The 23,824-nt window shown below is 38.4% G+C and overlaps 1 protein-coding gene across 2 annotated transcripts; it reads left to right on the forward strand.

Moving 5' to 3' along the window:
- The first annotated feature begins 1,503 nt into the window (after nt 1-1,503).
- On the forward strand, nt 1,504-18,546 carry COMMD6 (COMM domain containing 6). 2 transcript variants are annotated; one of them, XM_035003231.1, is made up of 4 exons: nt 1,504-1,648; nt 1,738-1,749; nt 14,567-14,719; nt 18,215-18,546. In XM_035003231.1, exons 1-4 carry the CDS (start codon nt 1,607-1,609, stop codon nt 18,263-18,265), a joined length of 258 nt encoding a protein of 85 aa, XP_034859122.1. In that variant the 5' UTR covers nt 1,504-1,606; the 3' UTR covers nt 18,266-18,546. The 2 variants fall into 2 exon arrangements, with proteins under 2 accessions (XP_034859122.1, XP_034859123.1); XM_035003232.1 differs by lacking the exon at nt 1,738-1,749 and having other exon boundaries at nt 1,540-1,648.
- The last annotated feature ends 5,278 nt before the right edge of the window (nt 18,547-23,824 follow it).

A 23,824-nucleotide genomic window follows, 5' to 3' on the forward strand; every position in this document is an offset into this window, starting at 1 on the left:
TTAAGATTATGGACCTTAAGACATAGAGATTATCCTGGATTATCTGAGTATGCTCAATATGATGATTTGAGGCCTTAAGAACAGAACTTTCTCAAGTTGGAGTCAGAGATTGGTGAAAGAAGACAGCAGAGGAGAGATGATGTAGAAGGGGAGGTCAGAGTGATTCAAAGTTTGAGGAGGACTTGACCTATTAATGGCTTTGAAGATGAAGAGCGCCACAAGCCAAGGAATGCTGATGTCCTCTAGACACAGAAAACCCCACATCCAAAAGCCAGCAAGTAAGTGGGACCTGCATTCTGGCAACAAGTGGAAAACAGATCCTCCCCCAGAGCCCCCAGTAAAGAACCAATGTAGTCCCAAGGACTCTTCATCAGTGCAGTTCTAGATTTGAAGAGATTGAGCAGAAACGATAACGATTCAACGGGTAGTTCTTGATTAGATTCTAGCAGTGGGTAAGATAGGAAACAGTTTTAAAGAATACTGTTGAGGGGCACCTGGGTGGCTCAGTCGTTGGGCGTTTGCCTTTGGCTCTGGTCATGATCCCAGGATCGAGCCCCGCATTGGGCTCCCTACTCAGCGGAAAGCCTGCTTCTCCCTCTCCCCCTGCAGCTCCCCCTGCTTGTGCTTTTATATATATATATAAAAGAATATTGTTGGGACCACTGGAGAAAATTGAATTTGGCCCACGTGTTAGATCACAGTATTTTGTCAATGTTAAATCTCCTGAGTCCGTGGTGGTAGTACTGTGATGACTTAGTTAATTGCTTTGTTTTTAGGCGCTATATGCTCAAGTATTTAGAGATGAGGTGCCCTTATTACCGTGTATGTACCTAGAGGTAAAGCAAATGGATAACATGTTAAGTTGATGAATCTAGATGAAGGATAAACGGATGTTCATTGAACCACTTTTGCAACTTTTCTCCAAAAAATTTCAAGTTTTCAAAATAAAAAGTTGGCGAGAAAAAAATCGCTTTAGCTACTGTGTAGAACAGATGTGAGAAGCGTAGGGGGAAAGAAGGAAGACCAGATGAGAAGGTATCCCCGTAGGTCAGGTTGAGAGCTGGAGTAGGTCAGTGGCAGCTTGGTAAAGAAAAGCATCCCCACCCCACCAGCAGCTGGGCCAGTGAAGTAAATCCGAGTGACAAAAGCGAATCATATAGTTTCCAATTGGCATCTCCCTGTCCAAAGACTTCGACGGCGAAAGAGTGTGGTCGTCCAGCTGTTTTTTACACCTGGGGATCAACTGTGCGGCCGCCGGTTTGCGAGCGCGCAGAAGGCGCTTGTGGGGGGGAGGGGGCGGGGCAGACGGGAAGAGTCCATGTCTACAGGTCAGAAGGGTTCCTTAAATTGATCTGTCCTTCCCTTCACAAGGTATCTCCAAAATCTTCGGACCTTTTCCCCACAGAAATGTCCCTGTTGCTGAGTATCTCCTTGAAACTGATGTTTAATTGACACTAAGGGGAGTTACACAAATACGGTTGTTGCCGCGCCCCCACTTCCGCTGCGTGCGCCAGGCCGCGAGGGGGCGGGAGGAGGAAGCGGAAGTGCTGGCGGCCGGGGGACGGTGCGCCTGATCAATCGGGGGTCCGAGCCCTAGACGCTTGCGATGGAGGGCTGCAGCGAGCCGCGACTGGATGCGAAGTCCGAGGTGAGTCCTGGCCTGAGAGGAGCCGGGGCATCGGGGCTCTGGAGCTAGAGGGATCTTTCCCTAAATCGTGTTTTCTGCCTTCATTTCAGGTCACCAACCAGGTGAGTGAATGGCCGCCCCGCCCTCAGCCAGCGTCAGCTGGGCAAGCGGCGGGCGGTAGCACCTGGCCCGCCCCCTGCCGCTGGCGCGGGGGGACGATGCCACCGCGGGCCTTGCCCAGCAGTCCCCCCAGTCCGAGGCCTGTGTCTGCGAGTCTGTGACTTTCATCCCGCCGCCCTGCACTGCTCCTTCCGCTGTGCACCTGCCACAGTAGCTGCTGCCGTTGTAATTTAAGCTCCTCCACCCCCTGCAGCCCAAAGAGTACCGAGCAATTGTTCTTGGTGACCGTTTTTTCAAAGCTACGTACGCAGTATTTTAGAATGTGATACAGAAAGACAAGAAATTGTTAAAATCTACAAAGATAGCACTGCAGACATTTTCTTGGCCTTTAAACGAGGTATTTTGATGATGGAAAGTATACCTCTTTAATTTTCAATGTCTACATTTTTTATGCCAGAAAAAGGAATTTGAATTTTTAAGTATATCTTACGCCTCCTTGTTCTAAGTGTTCCTTACTTTTATCCTGAAACAAAGAATACATGATATGTTAATTTTAAAAAATAAATAAAAAATAACTTATTTTTAGAAAAAAATTTAACACATTTCCCAGAAGAAGAGTACGAAAACTAGAGCATTTTAGGTCAGGAGTTTCCCAGGCCCAAACAAAATATAAGAAAGGGTTGAGATAAGAAATAAGGGGAGTACGATGGCAGAGAGACGTCTGTTGGCTGCTCTCTGTCATCTTTCTCCAGCAGCTGTTGCTTTTCAGGATTCCTGGGAGGTAGGGGAACTCAGAAAGATTAACTAACCCCCTTATCTGTTTGCTCAGAGTTACTGAGTTAGTGCACTTTGATTCAATCTTTCATAAGTCTTTTTATCCACTTACACTAAATTTTATGTTTTTTGAGTAAGATATCCTGAAACTGAATTATGTTGATTATAGACTTTTAAAAATTGAACTCTTTTGGGGGGGGGGGGCGGTGGTGTTTAAAACAACACAGATTTATTATCTGAGTTCTGGAGGTTGGAAGTCCAAAGTTAGTTTTGTGGGGCTAAAATCAAAGTGTTGGCCAGGATGTGTTCCTTCTGGAAGCTCTAGGGGAGAGTTTATTTCCTTTTCTTTTCCAGCTTGTAGAGGCTGTCTGCATTCCTTGGCTTGTGGTCTCTACTTTCTTCGAAGCACAGCATTCCAACCTTTGCTTCCGTCATCACATTATCACTTCTTGTTCTATTACCATCACCACAATGCTTTCTCTGACTCTAAAACTTTGCCTCCTCATAAGGACCCATATTATGTTGGGCCTACTTGGATAATTCAGGAAAAATCTCTCAACCTCAAGATCCTTAATTTAGTTGTATCTACAAAGTCTGTTTTGTCATACAAAAGAACATATTCACAAAATTTGGAGGTTGGAATGTGGACATTTGGTCAGGTGAAGGGGGAGCTGTTTTCAGCCTACTTCTCATTCCTTCCGTGGAATCATTGACAGGTTATAGGATTGTTTACAAAGAAGCCAAGACAAAACAAAACAAAACACCAGGATAATTTACAAACATTAGAATGTGTGAGACTTTAGCAAGGTGATTCATTCAATTGTTTATCTAACTTGACACAGAGCTGAAAAATATTTTTATAAAAGACATCATTTACAACATAAATTATAAAGTACCTTGCAATCAGTCTAACAAAAGATGTTTAAAGCCCTTATGAAGAGAGTGCTAGACATACAGTTTCTAGTCTGGCATGTTAGGAGCTTGGAATATGGAAGACATCACTTCATCATAAAAACAAAAAGCTGAACAAACTGAAGAATTAACAGCTCTTGGATCCATCAGAGATCCTAAGGCAAATTTCTACCCCCAAATTGGAGAGACAGAGGTGAATACAGAGAATTACAACTTCCCAGAATAGAAATGTGTGGAAACCAGTGAGAGGGTAGGAAAACCTAAAGTATAATTGATAAAGTGCTTAGAGGCAATTCTGAGAGTGAAAATTTCAAGAACCTAGTCATTGGGGGAGCAGGGGTAGGAAACGCCCTCACACTTTCATGAGTTTTACCTCCAGGAACTCCTAAATTGAACATTTTTATTCATAGTTCATGATGCAGTTTTAAATGCACTGATAGAAGAAAATGATTATTCAAGAATATTGTTGAGGGAAAAAAATCCATTACCCAATTATACGTCATTTATGTTTGTAGTATGCACCAGATAAAACTAATATTTAGGCTTGAGCTATAACACCTTCTCTCTTTGTTTAGGTATTTCTCACCAGTGTATGAATTAGCCAGGTTAATTGGGACTGTAGGTCCAGTGAGAGTTCATGACCCCCCATACTATCCATCAGCATACTGACTGTTCTCCCCACCTTTAAAATATTCTCTAAATTCATCTTCCCTACCACCTAAGTGCAACCCTCCATCCTCTTGCCTAGACTACTTTGCAGTAGGCTCCCAATTGGGTCTCCTTGCTTTCCTTCTTAAACTTAATGCCCTATCCAGCAATTTGGATGAGCCTTTTGCAGTCTTAAGTTAGACCATGCCTTTCTGCTCATAGACTTTTTTAAGTGATTCCTGTCACACTAGGAAAAAGTCTTACATAGACCATGGCCCGCAAGGCCATTCAAAAACTGATTCCTCATCTCTTACTACTCTTTTAGTTCATGCCAGTCCAGCTACATGGGCATCATTGTTGTTCCCTGTTCATGTCAGGCATGCTTCTACCTCTCTGTCCAGAATGTTCTTTTTTCCAGAGGTTCATGTGGCTTTTTCCTTTCCTTTATTCTGTTCCCTTTCTACTCAAAAGCCACTCCTCAAAGAAGTCTCTCCCAGGTTCTACCTAAATAGCCTTCCTGGTCACTCGCTCTCTTATTCTGCATTTTTTTTTTTTTTTACACTTTTTGTATTTATTTGTTTATTGTCTTGTCTTCCCCACTAGACGGCAAGGTCCTGAGGTCAGGGACTTTGTTTTATTCTTTTTTATATCCCCAGTGGCTAGAACATAGTATTCTTTAGTAAATTCTTATTGAATATAGGAGCATATTGTAACTTGTCCATAGCCACATGGTTAAAAGATAGGGGAACTGAGATTCAAATCAGGTGGTCTGACTTCAGAATTTGAGCTTGTTACTTTGAACAAATCATAGTGCTATATTACCCAGCACCAGAGGTCTCAGATTATCCATTACTACACAGTTCTAATACTTATAATCATTGTTTCAAAGTAGTTTATGATTTTCTTTTGGATGTCTAATTAGAACGCTTCATCATAGATGAATGATTATTCCTACTGCTGCCACTTTTATTGCTTTCCTTGCCAGTGTTATGGTATAAATCAAAAGTAAGATGTTCTGTTAACACTCAATTCTCGTGCCATTTTCCCTCTTCCTATATATGAGACATAGTGACTTAAACTTGTACATTTTATATAGTGGTTCATAAATGTATAACTGTTTTTGTTCTTCTGTGTACATGTGTTGATGTATGAACTGCCCTCAAAGAGTTTACAGTCTAGTGGATGTGGGGGTTGGAGACAAATCCACCTATACAAGGCAGAATGTTCTAGGTGGTAGGGTGTAAGAAATGACGTGAATATTCATAGAAAGTTTGAGTAAACTAGGAAAGACTTCACAGAGCAAGTAGAATTTTTTTTTTAAAGATTTTATTTATTTATTTGACAGAGAGAGACAGCGAGAGAGGGAACACTAGCAGGAGGAGTGGGAGAGGGAGAAGCAGGCTTCCTGCTGAGCAGGGAGCCCGATGCGGGGCTCGATCCCAGGACCCTGGGATCATGACCTGAGCCGAAGGCAGATGCTTAACCGACTGACCCACCCAGGCGCCCAGAGCAAATAGATTTTGAGAGGAGTTTTAAGTAGATGTTTGAGAATTATATTGCAAGTGGAATGAGCACTATGAGCAAAGGTATAAAGGCTGAATGCAAATTTAAAAAAGGGATGCAGTCCTATTTGAGGACGAGTGGGAAAACGGGGACTGTGCTGGGAGATAACTCAAGTACTTGGTAACTAGCTCATGAGGCAGTAAACTTTACAAGTTTTGACCTGTGATATTAGATTTGGTTAATCTATAAACAGTATTTAGAGACCATAGTCTGGATTGGAGCCAACAAAGACCTAGGAAAGAAACTAATTACGAGGCTGCAGTAAAATTTAAGGCAAGATTAAAAAAACAAAACCAAAACCAAAACTATTTGTGTAGGTCTGTAGCAATGAGATTGGGAAGAAGGGAATAAATCTTGGCATTGGCTAAAATAAAATCTTGAATGCCTACCAATTGTTACGTATTTTGAGAAAAATCAAAGTTGACCAACGTTTCAAACCCGTTTAGGGGAATGGGGGTCATCAGTAGAAATGAAATGAGGATGAAAACATTTTTTTTTTAAGATTTTATTTATTTATTTAAAGATTTTATTTATTTATTTGACAGAGACATCAGTTACCACATGCTCCAGAAGTTCCAAACATATTAGTTCAACAAATATTTATTTGAACATTCACTTTGTACCACATATGTTGTAGCGGGAGAGGGAACACAAGCAGGGGGAGTGGAAGAGGGAGAAGCAGGCTTCCCACAGAGCAGGGAGCCCGATGTGGGGCTCGATCCCAGGACCCTGGGATCATGACCTGAGCCGAAGGCAGACGCTTAACGACTGAGCCACCCAGGCGCCCCAGATTTTATTTATTTATAAATAAATAAATAAATACAGACACACAGCGAGAGCGGGAACACAAGCGGGGGCAGTGGGACAGGGAGAAGCAGGCTCCCCGCGGAGCAGGGAGCCCGATGCAGGGCTCGATCCCAGGACCCTGGGATCATGACCTGAGCGAAGGCAGACGCTTAACGACTGAGCCACCCAGGCGCCCTGAGGATGAAAAACATTTTTGAGGAAATGTTGGAGCAGACTTTCATTTTAAAAAGGAGAGAACATAAAAGTAGGTATTTTATGACTCTAGCTATAAAAATTACATACAAAGACTAGAAATTAGAAACACCAATATGTCTGGTGTTGGAGGGCATATGTACTATGAATTTATTAGTAGTGAATGTGTTTAATGGGAAAGGCTTTATTTTTCTGTATTATTTGTACTGGACGTATTAACATCTCTCAGAGGTAACAGGTTACACAAACCAAATCTGAAATATCTTTTAGTTGTTTTTGCTAAGATTTCTAGAAACTAATATATTTCAGATTAAAGAAGTTATGAGAATACATTTTGATGTCATATATTAAATTTATTGACAAAGTTATTTTCAGCCAGTTATGTTTGCCCCGCTTTAGTTACCTATTGCTGTGTAATAAACTACCCAAAACTTAGTGACTTGAAATAACAGTTTAATGATCTTTCAGGACATCAGGCTTAGCTACGTGGTAGCTTCTACTCCCTATCATCTGGGAGCCTAATTGAGCCAGAAACCCAGAGGGCTCACCTACATAGCTGGTGATGACATTGGCTAAGAGCTCAGCTAGAGCTGATAATTGGAGTGACTTGGTTCTTCTCCCTACATGGCTGTTCACCTTAAGGTAGCTGGGTTTCAAGAGGGAGAGTCCCAAGAGCCAGCATTCCATAAAGAAGGAGGCAGACAGTTCTCCTAAGGCCTAGGCTCAAGAATTCCAGAAAGCCTCTTCTGCCATATTCTGCTGGTCAAAGTAATCACAGAGACAGCTCAGAATGGTGCAGAGGGAAAATAAGCTCCACTTAAGTGAGGAGTGACATGTATGTACAGGAGGGGTGACACTAATTGTTTGAAGCTATCTTTGGAGACCAGTTACCACATGCTCCAGAAGTTCCAAACATATTAGTTCAACAAATATTTATTTGAACATTCACTTTGTACCACATATGTTGTAGTAGATTCAGTAGTAAATTGGATAATGCTCTTGCTCTTAGGAAGTTTGAATTTCCTTGGGGAGACAGGTAATAAGTAAACTTGATAATTTCAGATAATGATGAGTGCTGTTGAGAAAATTAAAAAGCAGAGTATGGATAAAGGTATCAGTAAACAAGATGAGGAAGGCTAATGACTTAGCAAATGTTGTATACTTGGACTAGAGTAATAGGAATTCTCAAGTAGAAATTTGCTAATAATTCATGCCTTAATTTCCATGTATAAACACAAGAGTGTAGCATAGCACTGTCCGATAGAACTTTCTGTGATGGTGGAAATGTTCTATGTAGGCACTGTCCGGTATGGTAACACTAGCCAGATGTAACTGTTGAGCATTTGATATGTGACTAGTGCAACTGAGGAAGTGAAATTTTTTATTTTATTAATTTAAATACTCATTTGGGTTATGGCTACTGTATTGGACAGCTTGGTTCTAGCATGTAGAAGATGATATTCTCATGCCATCCTAGACCTATTTACTTTCTTGACCTACTAGAACTTAATTTAATTCCAAGTAGTAATGTTGCAGCTAGGTATAATGAAAACTGCATAGAATATGGAATCAGAAAGATTAGGGTTGGGATAGCAGCTATACTAGTTTTGTATCCTTGGATGAGTTATTTGATCAGTCTTTTCCTCATAGTTACTTTTGAGAGAGGTTAATGTGTGCAGAATACTTAACATTCCTTCCATTGGCAGACTTTCATTTTAAAAAGGAGAGAACATAAAAGTAGGTATTTTATGACTCTAGCTATAAAAATTACATACAAAGACTAGAAATAAGAAAATAGTTTTTAGGATGGAGTAGTGCATGATTGTTTTTCTAATGTATGTTGTATTTTGAAAAAATTAATATTAAACTGAAATGGTCTTTATCAGTATTTTTCATTATAGTTTTTATATGATGTCTTTACGTTAATAACTGCAGCTACCATATCAATTAATTTTTTAAAAGATTTTATTTGAGAGAGAGAGAGAGAGAGAGTGTGTGTGTGTGTGTGTGTGTGCATGAGTGGGGGTAAGGGCACAGGGAGAGGGAGGAACAGACTCCCCGCTGAGTACGGAGCTGGACATGGGGCTCTATCCCAGGACCCTGAGATCAAGACCTGAGCTGAAGTCAGACGCTCAACCAACTGAGCCACCCAGGCGCCCCCAGATCAATTAAATTTTTAGTCACACTAAAGTGACTATAGCTAATTTCTTTGTTTACCTTTTAATATATATTTGTTTTGAGATTATTTTTCTTATTTGTATCATTATTTTAAAAGATTTTATTTATTTATTTGCCAGAGAATGAGAGAGAGAGAGAGAGAGGCAAGCAGAGGGAGAAACAGGCTCCCCACTGAGCAAGGAGCCCAACACAGGACTCAATCCCAGGACTCTGGGATTATGACCTGAGCTGAAGGCAGACACTTAACCGACTGAGCCACCCAGGTGTCCCTCTTTGTATTCATTTTACTTTGGGATGTTTTTATATTTTTTCACTACTAGTTTTTTTTTCTTTGTACATTTTCCTTTTTAAATCATTTTCTTAACTCTACAATAGTTGAGAGGCTTTATTATTCTATCCCTTTTTTTGTTTTTTAAAGATTTTATTTATTTATTTGACAGAGAGAGACACAGCGAGAGAGGGAACACAAAAAGGGGGAGTGGGAGAGGGAGAAGCTGGCTTCCTGCTGAGCAGGGAGCCTGATGCAGTGCTGGATCCCAGGACGCTGGGATCATGACCTGAGCCGAAGGCAGATGCTTAACGACTGAGCCACCCAGGCGCCCCTATTATTCCATTCTTAATATCCTCCATAATGATAAGTGTGCTCTCTTCTGATTTTTCTCTTTTATTCTTTTCTTGTTAAAATCTCCAATGCAGTTAATTAATTCCTATTTAAGGCTAAACCACATTTATTAGAAAATTTGCTTTTAATTTGCATTTAAATGTTCAGTTTTAGAATCATAAACTGAATCCCAGCTTTCTCTTACTCATGAGTACTCATTTTGCACAGTGAGTGTCTGGATGGTAGCTCTCCTAATTTCCTCACCTGACAGTTTCACCATTGTAATTTGTCAGTGGATTCCAACATTGCGTTCCTTAATTGATTTTCTGTTTGAAATGTTCTAAATAATCCAGAGTTTTATTTCAGACTCAGAGTCAAGTGAGTAATGATTTTCTCTACCATTTTCCTGTAGACAGTAAATCATCAAGAAATTGTGCAGGCTGAATAAGTTTAAAAAGTGCTCTGAATTAAATTTTTGGATATCACCATTGATCTCATATAAAAACTATATCTCTAATCACGAACTCCCTTAGATTCTGTTATTGGATTTTTAGCCACTTATTGAACATTCCTATTTAAATATCCTCTATCCCCACTTGATAATACCTTTGGACTTATATAAAGTCTGATTGGTAACATGATATCAACATTCTCCCTGTCATCTGTACTCAGATTTTCATAGTTGTCTTTGATCTCCCATAATTGTGAAGAAAAACATCAGGGCCTGCTGATTCATTCTTTAAGGATCAGCTTAATCCTACTAGTTACCACCTTAGTTCAGGCACTTAAAACTTCATACCTGGATTATTGTATTCTGCTGCCATCAGATGAATATTTTTTAATCAATACTTTCATATCCTTACCTTTACTGAAAAAAATTCAGTGAGTTCCCATTGCATACAGGAAAAGTTTAAGTGACTTAACATATTTTCCATAAGATAAAGTATATGGGAATACTTTGAAAACCTCTGAAAACTGACAATTTGAAAAGAATTATTGGCTTCTTCATCTCTTTTTTCAGCTTTATCTTCCATACTTCCTTACAGGAGCCATCTACTTTAACACAGTTAAATGCTCTCTTACAACAGATATTGACTCTTTCCATCTCTAGTTGGTTCAGCTTAATATTTATTAAGCACTTATTCTTTGTTAGGTGTGTATTTCTGGAATATATAAAGACACATTTTCTTCTCCATTTCAGTTCTGTTTAGTCTTCAAAACTGAGCTGAAAGCTTATGCTCTCTGTAAAGCATTCCTTTGATTACTGTAGCCTATGATAAGTTTTTCCTTTCAACCAGAAATATGGTTTGTAAGGGCGCCTGGGTGGCTCAGTCGTTAAGCATCTGCCTTCTGCTCAGGTCATGATCCCAGGGTCCTGGGATTGAGCCTCACATCAGGCTCCCTGCTCGGCGGGAAGCCTGCTTCTCCGTCTCCCACTCCCCCCGCTTGTGTTCCCTCTCTCGCTGTGTCTCTCTCTGTCAAATAAATAGAATCTTTAAAAAAATATATATATGGTTTGTATTCACTGATTTATATTCACTCCCCCCACCTGATACTTACAAGATAACATATGCAAAAAAAGTACATTACCATGGACAGCTTAATGAATAATTTTAAAGCGAACACCTTTGTAACCACAATCAAGTTCAAGAAATGGAGTATTACTGGTGCCCCAGAAGCCCACCACATGCCCTTCCTCAATCAAACCTCTCCCTTCTCTCCTTTCTAGAGGTAATGATCCTTTTGTGATAATCACATTCTTGCCTCTATGTATAGTTCTTCCACCTGTGTATGCAGCCTTAAACAATATTGTATTTCCTGTTTCTCAAGTTTAAGTGAATGGAATCACATAACTTTTGACTTGTTTCTTTCAACATTTTGGTGTTAAATGTAGCTGAAGTTCATTGCTGTACATATTTATCTAACGACTGATGAACATTTGGGTGGTTTCAGTTTAGGGCTATTATGAATATAGCTACTTTGCTGTGCAGAAGCTTTCAGTTTAATGTAGTCCCACTTGTTTACTTTTGCTTTTGTTGCTTTTGCTTTTGGTGTCAGATTCAAAAAATCATCACCAAGATTTCTATGTCAAGGAACTTACTGCCTACATTTTCTTCTTGGAGTTTTATGGTTTCAGGTCTTATTTTCAAGTCGTTAATCCATTTTGAGGAAATTTTTGTGTATGGTATGATATAGTGGTCAAGTTTCCTTCTTTTGCATGTGGCTGTTCAGTTTTCCCAATATTATTTGTTGAAGATACTGTCCTTTCACCACTGTCTTTCTGGCCTCCCTGTCGTATATTAATTGACGACATATGCATGGGTTTATTTTTGGGCTCCCTATTATGTTCCATTAATCTATGTGTCTCTTTTCATGCCAGTGCTATAAAAATTATTATAGCTTTGTAATATAGTTTGAAACCAGAGAGCATGATGTCTCCAGCTTTGTTCTTTCTCAGAATTTCCTTTGGCCATTTGGGGTCTTCTCTGGTTTCATACTTATTTTAGATTTTTTTCTATTTCTGTGAAAAATATCTTTGGAATTTTGATAGGGATTGCATTGAATCTGTAGATTCTGTGTCTCCAATTTTTTAAAAGACTTTATTTACTTATTAGAGAGAGAGAGAGAGAGAGAGAGAGAGAGAGAGCGAGCATGAATGGGGGAGGGGCAGAAGGAGAGGTGGGAGGTGGAGAAGCAGACTCCCTGCTGTGCAGGGAGCCCCAGGCAGATCTAGATCCTAGGGTCTTGGGATCGTTACCTGAGCCGAAATCCGGAGTCAGACGCTTGACTGACTGAGCCACCCAGGTGCCCCTCTATTTTCTTGAGGTGTAAAGTTAGCTTGTTGAGACCTTTCTTGTTTCTTGAGGTAAGCATTTATTTCTGTGAACTTCCATCTGAGAACTGCTTTTGCGATCCCATAAATTTTGGCATATTAAATTTTCATTTTTCTTTGTCTCAGGTATTTTTTAAATTTCTTTTGATTTCTTCTTTGACCCATTGATTATTCAGTAGCATGTTGTTATGTCTCCACATATTTGTGAATTTTCTAGGTTTTTTCCCTTGTAATGAATGTCTAGTTTCATACTATGTGGTCAGAAAAGATGCTTGATAGGATTTCAGTCCTCTTAAATTAAGACTTTCTTTGTCCTAACAAAGATATGTCTTAGCAAATGTTCCATGTGCACTCGGGAAGATGTGTATTGTGTTGCTTTTGGATGGAATGTTCTGTAAATATCTGTTAAGTCCCATCTGTTGTAACATGTTGTTTAAGGCTGATGTTTCCTTATTGATTTTCTGTCTGGATGTTCTATCCATTGATGTAAGAGGGGTATTAAAGTCTTCTAGTATCATTGTACTGCTGTCTCTCTCTTCCTCTGGGTCTGTTAATATTTGCTTTGTCTATTTAGGTGCTCCTATGTTGGGTGCATAAATATTTACACGTTATATCTTCTTGTTGGATTGAGCCCTTTTTCATTATGTAACTTGCTTTTTTGTTTCTTATTACAGTCGTCGTTTTAAAGTCTATTTTAGGGACGCCTGGGTGGCTCAGTTGGTTGGGTGACTGCCTTCAGCTCAGGTCATGATCCTGGAGTCCCGGGATCGAGTCCCGCATCGGGCTCCCTGCTCGGCGGGGAGTCTGCTTCTCCCTCCGACCCTCCTCCCTCTCATGCTCTCTGTCTCTCATTCTCTCTCTCTCAAATAAAAAAAAAAAAAAAAAAATCTTTAAAGTCTATTTTATCTGACAATAAGTGTAGTTACCCCAGCTTTCTTTGGTTTCCGTTTGCATGGAATATCTTTTTCCATCCCTTCCATTTTTAGTCTATTTGCCTTCTTACTTTGAGAGCTTGTCTCCTGTAGGCAGTATATAGATGAGTCTTGTTTATAAAAGATCCCAAGTTTTATAAAAAGGTTTATTAATAAGCAAAGCTTTTTGCCCTATCAGCATTAATTTGATAGCAAAAAGTATCAATCAACAAGTATTTTTTGTGAGTGCCTGCTGTGTACCATTTATTTGTTTAAGCTTTGAAAACAAGAAACAAAATTCCTCCACTCACCGTCTTATGTTTTTTAGTCAGTGTTAAGACTGCATTTATCCAATCCTGTTTTATGCCCCAGAACACTGAGCAATCATTGACAGAAATTCGATTAAAAGTATTAAGGCAGGTGCACCTGGGTGGCTCAGTCGTTAGGCATCTGCCTTCGGCTCAGGTCATGATCCCGGGGTCCTGGGATCGAGCCCCGCATCGGGCTCCCTGCTCCGTGGGAGACCTGCTTCTCCCTCTCCCACTCCCCCGCTTGTGTTCCCTCTCTCGCTGTCAAATAAATAAAATCTGTAAAAAAAAAAAAAAAAAAAAAAAAAGTATTAAGGCAGCCAGTAGTCAATAAGCATGTAATCCTTGGAGCCAAACGGACTTTGGTTTCAGTTCTGATCACAGAAATGTGTGATCTTGCACACTTTATCTAAGATCTCTGAAATTCAGTTTGTCATCTGCAAAATGGAAATAATAGCCCATAATGTTATGATGATTCAGTGAGGCATTTAATACATGTGAACTACCTAGCACATCACCTGACAGGTGTTCATCATCAACAGTGATGAAATCTAAAACCACCTTATCACCCAGTGCTTATGCTCGTGTCAGGCTGCAGGTGGAGGACCAGGGTGAGAGAGGAAACTGGAATGATTCCCATGTGGGTCCCAGCCACATATGAAGATGGTATGTAACTCATCTTCCATTTTAGGATTTCGGGTTGTGGAATGGGGACAGGAGAGTGATGTGAGAGAGGCCACAAAGCATTTGTAGTCCCCTTAAATGCAGGAGCAAAATGGAGGGAAAACCAGCAATTTTACCACATCTTCCTTCTACTTCCGTTATACATCTGGTGAAGATGGGTGTGTGTGTGTGTGTTTTACTATTGTAATTATGACAGTGTTGTTTTCCAACTCTGTTTACATCCCGTATTGCCTCTCTTCATTTTTATTTGATTATTGTTGCCCTAGCAATATTAAAATGAAGATATTTTCTTTTACTGTGACTGGCATTGAAACTAAAAGTTCAATGTGAGAGCAGTAAAATTGAATAAATAACTGCATTCATGGCAATATTATTACCAATGTATTGTTCTGTAACGTTTCATTATAGCTTGTAGATTTTCAGTGGAAGCTGGGTATGGCCGTGAGCTCGGACAGTTGCAGGTCTCTTAAGGATCCTTATGTTGCCGTGCTGCTGAAAGTGGCAGATCATTCAGGCCAAGTAAAGAACAAGTCCTTTGAAATGACAATTCCACAGTTTCAGGTTTGTGATTTCACTCATTCAGCTGTAGTTCATTGTTCTGTAATTGCTACTTAAATATGTATAAAATCTTTCTTAAGGGAAACTTTTAATTGTTTTTATTTACACACAAAAGATCTGAATTTGTTTTCTTTGGGAATTTGATACATTTCAATATTTTCAATATAATGCTGAATTGGTGTACTGTCATATTTGATCACTTTCACAGTACTCCCCTTCTGTGAATATATTTACGACATTTTCATCTTCTCTGGCAGGATATTTACTTTGCATTTAACTATTTTACTCTTATTCTTTTTAGGCTTAATATTCAGGAATGATAAGCTAAATGAATCTTATCTTTGAACAGTGGTCTTGACCCTCAATTTTCTGATTAATAATGTTTATAAAATGCTGATCAGAGTAACAGTACGTGATGGTAGTTTTATCAATTAGAGATTTGAATAACTCAGTGGTTTATATGTAGAGTTCTCTTATTCATACTATCATTTCTACTTCTTTTCTGTAAGCAAGGAAGAAAAAAAGAGGTTGAGTGAAAAATTAGATTTTCTTTTAAAGGTACATTCAAGGAAATGTTTTTATCATTGACTACTTTAACTGACCTTAGAGTTTTGTTTTTGTTTTGATTGCTTTGGTGAGTGAATACTTAAGAATCCTCACAATAGTTAGTACTCTAAGAAGAGTAAAGTACTCTAAAAAACAACCAACCAACCAAGTAAATGCAATGGAAATATAGTAAGAATTCTTTGTAAAACTAAAAATCTATTGGTCCTAGGCTTACCTTTTAAGAAAAGCCTCTTATATACCTCTTTAAGATACTTTTGATTTCTTCTTTTACAGACTACACTCTTCCCCTAGCATTATTGAGCTATAGTTAACAAAAATTGTATGTATTTCAGGTATATGATGTGATGTTTTGATTGAGAAATGATTGAGATTGAGAAATGATTACCACAATCAAGTTAATTAACATATCCACTACCTAATATGGCTACCTTTTTTATGTATCTGTGTGGTAAAAACACTTGAGATCTACTCTCTTAGCAAATTTCAAGTACACAATACATTATTATTAACTATAGTCACCATACTATACATTAGGTCTCCAGAACTTACACATCTTAAAACTGAGTTTGTACCTTTGACCAACATCTCATTTCTCTTACTCCCCAGCCCTGGTAACCACTGTCTACTCTTTTGTTACTATGAGTTCTACATTTTATCTGTGTCTGGCTTATTTCATTTAGCATAATATCCTCCTAGTTCATTCATGTTGTCAAAAATATCAGATTTCTTTCTTTTTAAGGATGAATAGTATTCTATTGTGTGTATATATGTGTACACACACATACACACACCACATTTTTTAATGCATCCATCTGTCAATACACAGTTATGTTCTTTCCATACCTTAGCTACTGTGAGTAATGCTGCAAAGAACATGGAGTATAGATACCTCTTGAGGTAGTGATTTTATTTTCTTTGGATATATACCCAGAAGTAGGATTGCTGGATCATATGGTAGTTCTCTTTTACAAATTACATTTTAAGGGTTTTTGTTCCCTTTGATTTCTTTCTTTTAAAAGATACCGCTGCTTTCGAACAAAAACCCATGATCACAGATTCAACATTTTAATGCTAATTAGCGTCCTGGAAAGAATTAAGTCTTGGCGAAAAGGAAATATAGTATATTATGATATGTGAATAGCCTTCAACTGAATATAAGGACCAAGTCAACTTAAAAAAAAATACAGGTTTCATTCCTTTATATTGTGAATTATATTCACAATCTTGGCTCCGTTCTTATTTTTCTGTATAGCATTCATGCTCTCTGATTCCACCTCTAAGAATTTTTTTTCCTATAGGAAAAGAATCACAAATGGGACAGATCTTTTAAAGATTGTTTTTACATGTCTTTTAACCAGGAACAGAGCCTTTTAGTTACATTGCAGGACTGAGAGCATAGCAACATTTTTTGAGCTTTTATTTTTTTTTAAAGATTTTATTTATTTATTTGACAGAGAGACAGCGAGAGAGGGAATACAAGCAGGGGGAGTGGGAGAGGGAGAAGCAAGCCTCCCGCCGAGCAGGGAGCCGGATGCAGGGCTTGATCCCAGGACCCTGGGATCATGACCTGAGCCGAAGGCAGACGCTCAACGACTGAGCCACCCAGGCGCCCCGAGCTTTTAATTTATAGCTTTCTTGTAGCTGAAATTTTGACTGTCAGTATATAGCTTCATTCCATTAATGAATTTACATATAAACTAAAACGAAATATATATACTCTTAAGTAGCAAAATAGAGAATTAAGACCACATAAGAAGGAAAATGCAAATTTGTAAATCATTAGAGAGTATTCTAATTGCTGGAGTTAAGTTTCAAATTTGCCTCCTAGCTTCCCGGCAGGTAGAGAAGAAAGGAAAACAGAATTTGTTTGCTTCCTCTCTGAAGAGATTTTGGGAGATGGAAAAAAAAAGATGACTTTTATAGGAGAACAACCATACCAGCTTAATTTTTAAATGAAAGGGAAATATGCTTCTCCCATATAAGCCATTTTCAGTGTTGGGTCTTTCTTATTGTAACTAAACCCATATCTTAAAGAAGACAGCTCCTATCACCCTGAAAAACAGTCTTTCACTAGATTTAAAGTGGTTTGAAGCCTGGAAACTGAACTTTTTATTTTTATATTTTTAAAGATTTTATTTATTTATTTGACAGAGAGGGACACAGCAAGAGAGGGAATACAAGCAGGGGGAGTGGGAGAGGGAGAAACAGGCTTCCCGCTGAGCAGGGAGCCCGATGGAGGGCTTGATCCCAGGACCCTGGGATCATGACCTGAGCCGAAGGCAGACGCTTAACGACTGAGCCACCAAGGCGTCCCTGAACTTTTTTTTTTTAAAGAGCTGCATGCTGTGGGTGTCTGGGTGGCTCAGTTGCTTGAGCATCTTACTCTTGATTTCTGCTCAGGCCATGATATCAGGGTCGTGAGATTGAGCCCAGCATCAGGCTTTGCGCTCAGCACGGTCTGCTTGTCCCTCTGCCTTCCCCTGTGCCCCTCCACCTGCTCTCCCTCTCTAAAATGAATGAATGAATGAATGAATGAATGAATGAATAAATAAATAAATAAAATCTTAAAAAAAAAAAGAGTTGCACGCTCTACCAACTAAATGAGCCAGGCGCCCCCCTTCCCCAAACTCATTTTTGTTTTTACCTTCATTGCCTAGTACAGTGTTGGGTATTTAATAAAAGAACTTTCTTTTGTGCTTTTAAAAATTTTAGTTATGAGCTAATTATCCAACTCTACAATGGTATTTGTCCTTGTGGTACCAAATTGCACCTGTTTGTTTTTTTTATAACTTTCCCATAATAATAGTTAGTGATATAAACTTGAACAAATTTAATATGTCATATGGCCTTTAGTGGTCAAGTATAAGTAAAAGAACTACTTACATATCCTCTAAAAGCTAAGTTAATATTATTTTTCCTTTTTCTCTCCAGAATTTCTACAGACAGTTCAAGGAAATTGCTGCAGTTATTGAAACTGTGTGAAAACTGATTACTTGGTTGATAAATTACTACCATCATTCTAAAATCATGGACTTCACTTTCTGTAACAAAACTGTATAAGGATCAAATGATATTTATTGAATGAAAATTGTTTTTTTGTTTTTCCATTTTTTAATAATAAAAAAATCAGACAAACAAGAATTAGATAGTGGTGATCAATGCAAAACTTTGTGAATGTACTAAAAGCTGCTGAATTGAACACTCTAAAGGGTGAACTCTGTGTTATGTAAATTATATCAATAAAAAATTAAATGAATGATTGATATTGAAGGCAATACAAGTTTATGTATTAGACCAATAATTTTAAAACTTACTAATAATTGTACCCATTTTATAAACAAAATCTTTTATGGAGTCCTATATATAAACTATATATAAATTTAAAAAGTAGCATTTGATTACAATAACATTACAAATTCAATTTTCTAATCTCATTTATCATAACAGCAATCAGTGAGAAGACTGAGCCTACTCCTTCTCGAGCATTTAGATCAGGTTAGGACTGATCATTGCTGCCTTATATTAAGTAAGCACTTAGTTGTTTCTGTTATTAACATTTATAGGAAGTTCAGATACATGCACGGATATAGAACAGTAAGATTTATTTTGAGTTCTACATATAACTGAGTTAACTTGGTGGCACAAATTATTGTTAGATGATTTTCTCTCTAAAATTTAAATTTATAAACCAGTTATTAAACTATTTTATAAAGCCAAGCAAAGGACACTGTATGGCATTGCTTAGGAATAAACAAACAGATCACTGGAATAGACTAGGTGGCCTAGAAATAGATCCAGCCATTTGGGACATGGATGGTATTTCAGTTGGGTGGGAAAATGTGATTTATTTAATAAATTATACTAGCACTCACGACATATGCAAAAGTAAATTCCAGATGGATTAATGCCTTTAAAATATAAAAATTTTAAAAAGTAGTCTGTAAAAAGTTTTACAGAATATTTATGTTCACTAAGGTTTAGGCAGACAGCAGTTCCAAAGCTATAACATACAACATAGATACACTTGAAATACAAGAATTAAAAAATTATATGTGGGGAAAAAAACCGGGCCATTAAATACAAAAGACAAATGCTAGGTGGATGTATAAGTTAGTTCTTGGTCTGGAAAAAAAATTGCTTTAAATATTTCAAGTAGGAAGAGATTTTTTTTTTAATTTTTATTTATTTATTTATTTATTTATTTATTTATTTATTTATTTATTTATTTATTTTATTCTTATGTTAATCCCCATACATTACATCATTAGTTCTAGATGAAGTGTTCCATGATTCATTGTTTGTGCATAACACCCAGTGCTCCATGCAGAATGTGCCCTCCTCAATACCCACCACCAGGCTAACCCATCCTCCCACCCTAGGAAGAGATTTTATACAAGAAGTGAGATGCTCACTAACCTACCAGACTGAAGGGAAAAGTCAAGAGAAATTACTGCTGGCTTTTAGAAATCCAGTGGCGCAGGGTCAGGGAAAACCACAGCCAATAATCTCTGCATGATGCAGGACATACCTGGAAGCCACCGTGCGTGCCATTTCTGCCATCTGTCAACGTGTGTAATGAAATAAAGGCTCCTCGCTTTCTTTGCCCTTCCTAATTTCACAGCAAGAATAACTCTTATTGGTGGAAGTTAAACCAGGACCCTGTTGACAGAATCTGGTCAATTCAGTTTCTAGTCTTCTAGCACTTAGAGAGGAGATTTTGAAAAGCAAGAATGGTGCTGAGTATTCTTACTCTGCTGACAGAAATAGGAGTTCTTATGGTCCTTATGCAAAGTGATGACACACAATGTAGAAATTTCATAGTCCAGAAATGTCAGTCCAGAAATAAATCCTTTGAAATAAAGTTACCAGTACGTAAAGGTATTTGGCAAAATTGGTTGAATGTCATCCATTTCCTCTGTTTGGGCCCACAGGAAGACTGCATTTTCCAGCCTCCCTTGCAGTTAGGTAAGGACCTCATGATTGGGTTGTAGCCAATGGAGTCAGGGCAGAACTGTCCTAAGCCACATCCAGTTTTCGTCATAAATCCCTCTCATCTTCTGGCCAATAGACATACGAGAAAATGCTCAAAATCACTAGTCATCAGGAAAATGTAAATCAAAATCCAATGAGGTATCACCTTACACCTGTCAGAATGGTAAACTTGAAAGAAATAAGTGACAAAGGTGTGGAGAAAAACGCAGCCTCATACACGGTTGGTGGGACTGCAAATTAGGAAGGCCACTGTGGAAAACAGTATGGAAATTCCCCCCAAAATTTAAAATAGGAACAGTACATGGTCCAATAATTTTACTCCTGGGTATTTACCCAAAGAAAATGAAAACACTAATTTGAAAACATATGTACCCCTATGTTTATTGCAACATTATTTACAATAATCAAGATATGGAAGCAACCCAAGGGCCTATCAGTAGACAAATGGATAAAGAAGATGTGTGTGTACACACACACACACACACACTGAATATGATGTAGTCATAAAAAAGGAGATTGTGCCATTTGTGACAATGTGGATTGGCCTAGAGGATATTATGCTAAATGAAATAAGTCAGACTAAGATAAATAGATGATTTCACTCACACGTGGAATCTAAAAAACATAAATGAATAAACAAACAGCAGAATCAGACCTGTGACTACAGAGAACAATCTGATGGTTGCCAGAGGAGGGGCAAAATGGGTGAAAGGGCATGGAAGATACAGACTTCCGCTACAGAATGAATAAGTCAAGGAATAAAAGGCACAGAACGGAATAAAGTGAATGCTATTGCATGGTGACAGATGATAGCTACACTTGTGAGTGTATCATAGCATAGACTTGTCAAATCACTATGTTGTACACCTGAAACTAATGTAATACTGTGTATCAAATACACTCAAATTAAAAATTTTAGTTAGGGGCGCCTGGGTGGCTCAGCTGGTTGAGCGACTGCCTTCGGCTCAGGTCATGATCCTGGAGTCCTGGGATCGAGTCCCGCATCGGGCTCCCTGCTCGGCGGGGAGTCTGCTTCTCCCTCTGATCCTCCCCCTCTCATGCTCTCTGTCTCCCATTCTCTCTCTCAGATAAATAAATAAAATCTTTAGGAAAAAAAAAAATTTTAGTTAACATCCTTCTCATCTTCCAAGCTCTCTCACATCCTTGCTACCAGAAATGAAGTTCTCTAAGAACAAAAGCGTAAGATGGATCCCTGAACCACTATTGGAGGCAAACGCCTTGAAATAATAACCTGACTTGCATCGGACGGTGGTGCAAACTAGAAGCAAACTTTTCTTGTGGTGAGCTGGTGAGCTATTTGGAGTGTTTGTCATAATACAAGTGAGCATACATTTGAATAGCACAAGATATATGAATGAAGATTTTTATTGTAGCATTTCCAGTGGCAAAAACACAAAATAAATGAAAGAGTGAATACCTGTCAATAAATGAATGGTTGAATAAATTTGGCCTATCTATGCTATAACATATACCTACTCCGATTTGAGATATTATCATTACATATTTTTATGTCTCATAAAATGATGTAAAAATGCATTCATAGGTATTTGAATACTTAATGGAAAATTACAAGTGTATGGAAGGATGCCTTCCAGCTTCAAAAGTACTAGTGGAGAGCGTGTCTAGAGAGGGGGTGGAAGAGCAGGTTAAAAAATGTCTTTTGTTGATGTCCATGATTCATGATAAATAAGCATAGTTCTTTTTTAAGATTTTATTTATTTTTTTGACAGAAAGAGACACAGCAAGAGAGGGAACACAAGCAGGGGGAGTGAGAGAGGGAGAACAGGGTTCCCTCAGAGCAGGGAGCCCAATGCAGGGCTCGATCCCAGGACCCTGGGATCATGACCTGAGCCGAAGGCAGACGCTTAATGACTGAGCCACCCAGGCACCCCATAAATAAGTATAGTTTTTTTAAAAAAACCTGAAAATACATGATTTAAAAAAATATTTAAGTATGTTTTTGAAAAGTTCTTATGGTTCTTTTTATGGTATAATATTTTCTTACTTATTTTAATTTAACAAATATGTAGTGTTTAGAAGCAGGATTATTTGTAAAGTGCCTCCCCAAACCAGGATAGACAAACCTGAAATACATCAAATGTAGGCCTAGCCATGCTTTAGAAATGGTGAGCCCAGTTGAGTTTAACATGTTGGTTGGCATTGACGCAAGAAACACCTCTTATACCTTTGTTTCCTCTTCTGATCTTCCCTGTTGGAAATGATGTCTTTTTCGCACTGTCAGCATTTCCACAAGTCCCCTATGTGAATCCACTTTGTTTCTTTCTCCTCTGCCAGGAAGCACACTGCTAAGAGGGGCCCGGGTCTACTGCCTGTTGCTGCCCACCTATGGTACTCAGAACCCACCTGCTTAAAGAGTTAGCCAGCTGGTCATTCATGCTTACCAGCTGCCTAGAGATATACCCTATTACCCACCCTCTGGATGGTAGCACATTAATGATTCTAGGATTCTGAGAAGCCAAAATCCCCTTTCCATCCCTTTTCCATTCTGTGGGGTACCAACTTCATTGTACTTCCAGAAATCAGAGTAGAAACCACCTCCACCCCAAGCTGGGAAATACAACGTACTTACCTTCCCAGACTGTGCATAGGGTCTCCCCATGTCCCATTCACCCAAATTCGATACCTTCCACTCCTCCCCTCTCCATTTGCAGTGTTTATGCAGAGTCCCAAAGTGAGGCCCTGGCTCAAACACTGTGGGTAATGGATCTGATTAGAATACATTTAAACTGTATGTTGAAATTTAACTTTTGTATTTAAAAGGCAAGTTTTTTTTTTCTTCCATAATACAGTTTTATACTATTTTCATTGCCAATGTCTACTTTTGCTTTTTATGAGTTTTGAGTTCACTGGGATGGCCTGGCAATTAACCACTGTTTGTAATAACATTTCTGTGGGAAAATGGGTTTCAAATTTTAAACACTTGCTCTTAAATGTAAACTTTTGGGAAAATAAAAACTTATTCTTAAGTTGAAAAAGGTATTAATGACCTTTTAGTTTCCAAAAGGGAATATATTGCCCTTGAACTCATCAAGCAAAACCCAAGTGTTTTCATATATTCTGCTACTGAGACAAGTTAACTTAAGTATCAGATTTATGAGAAAGAAGGCAAAATAGTCACATTTATTTAAAGGAATTGAAACTTCCAACATACTACCTTGATTTTAAAAGTGCTTAGCATCTAGAATTTTCAGTCTTTGGTTCTCATTTCCCAGTATTAACTGTTTGCCTTTTTTCCCCACTATTCTTTCTTTGGATGTATTATAGATTCAGTACTCCTTTTCTTCCTTCCTGTATGGCTTATCTGAAAAGTTCCTTCCTACATGGCTCATCTGAAAAGTTTTGAAATGTCTGGCAACAATACAAACAATAAAAGAGTTAGAAAACTACTGAGGAAGTTAGGACACATTAAAAGTATGAGTAGGGGTGCCTAGGTGGCTCAGTCAGTTAAGCATCTGACACCTCATTTCAGCTCAGGTTATGATCTTAAGGTCATGAGATCAAGCCCTG

The sequence above is a fragment of the Mirounga leonina genome, unplaced genomic scaffold (genome assembly GCF_011800145.1).
Source record: "Mirounga leonina isolate KUSES-001 unplaced genomic scaffold, KU_Mleo_1.0 Mir_127, whole genome shotgun sequence".
Classification (NCBI taxonomy): domain Eukaryota; kingdom Metazoa; phylum Chordata; class Mammalia; order Carnivora; family Phocidae; genus Mirounga; species Mirounga leonina.

Bases quoted from the DNA above. Each gene is read 5' to 3' on its own strand.
- COMMD6 (XM_035003231.1), top strand. From the start codon at position 1,607: ATGGAGGGCTGCAGCGAGCCGCGACTGGATGCGAAGTCCGAG. The intron at 14,720-18,214 runs GTTTGTGATTTC...TTTTCTCTCCAG, and splicing joins TGACAATTCCACAGTTTCAG to AATTTCTACAGACAGTTCAA.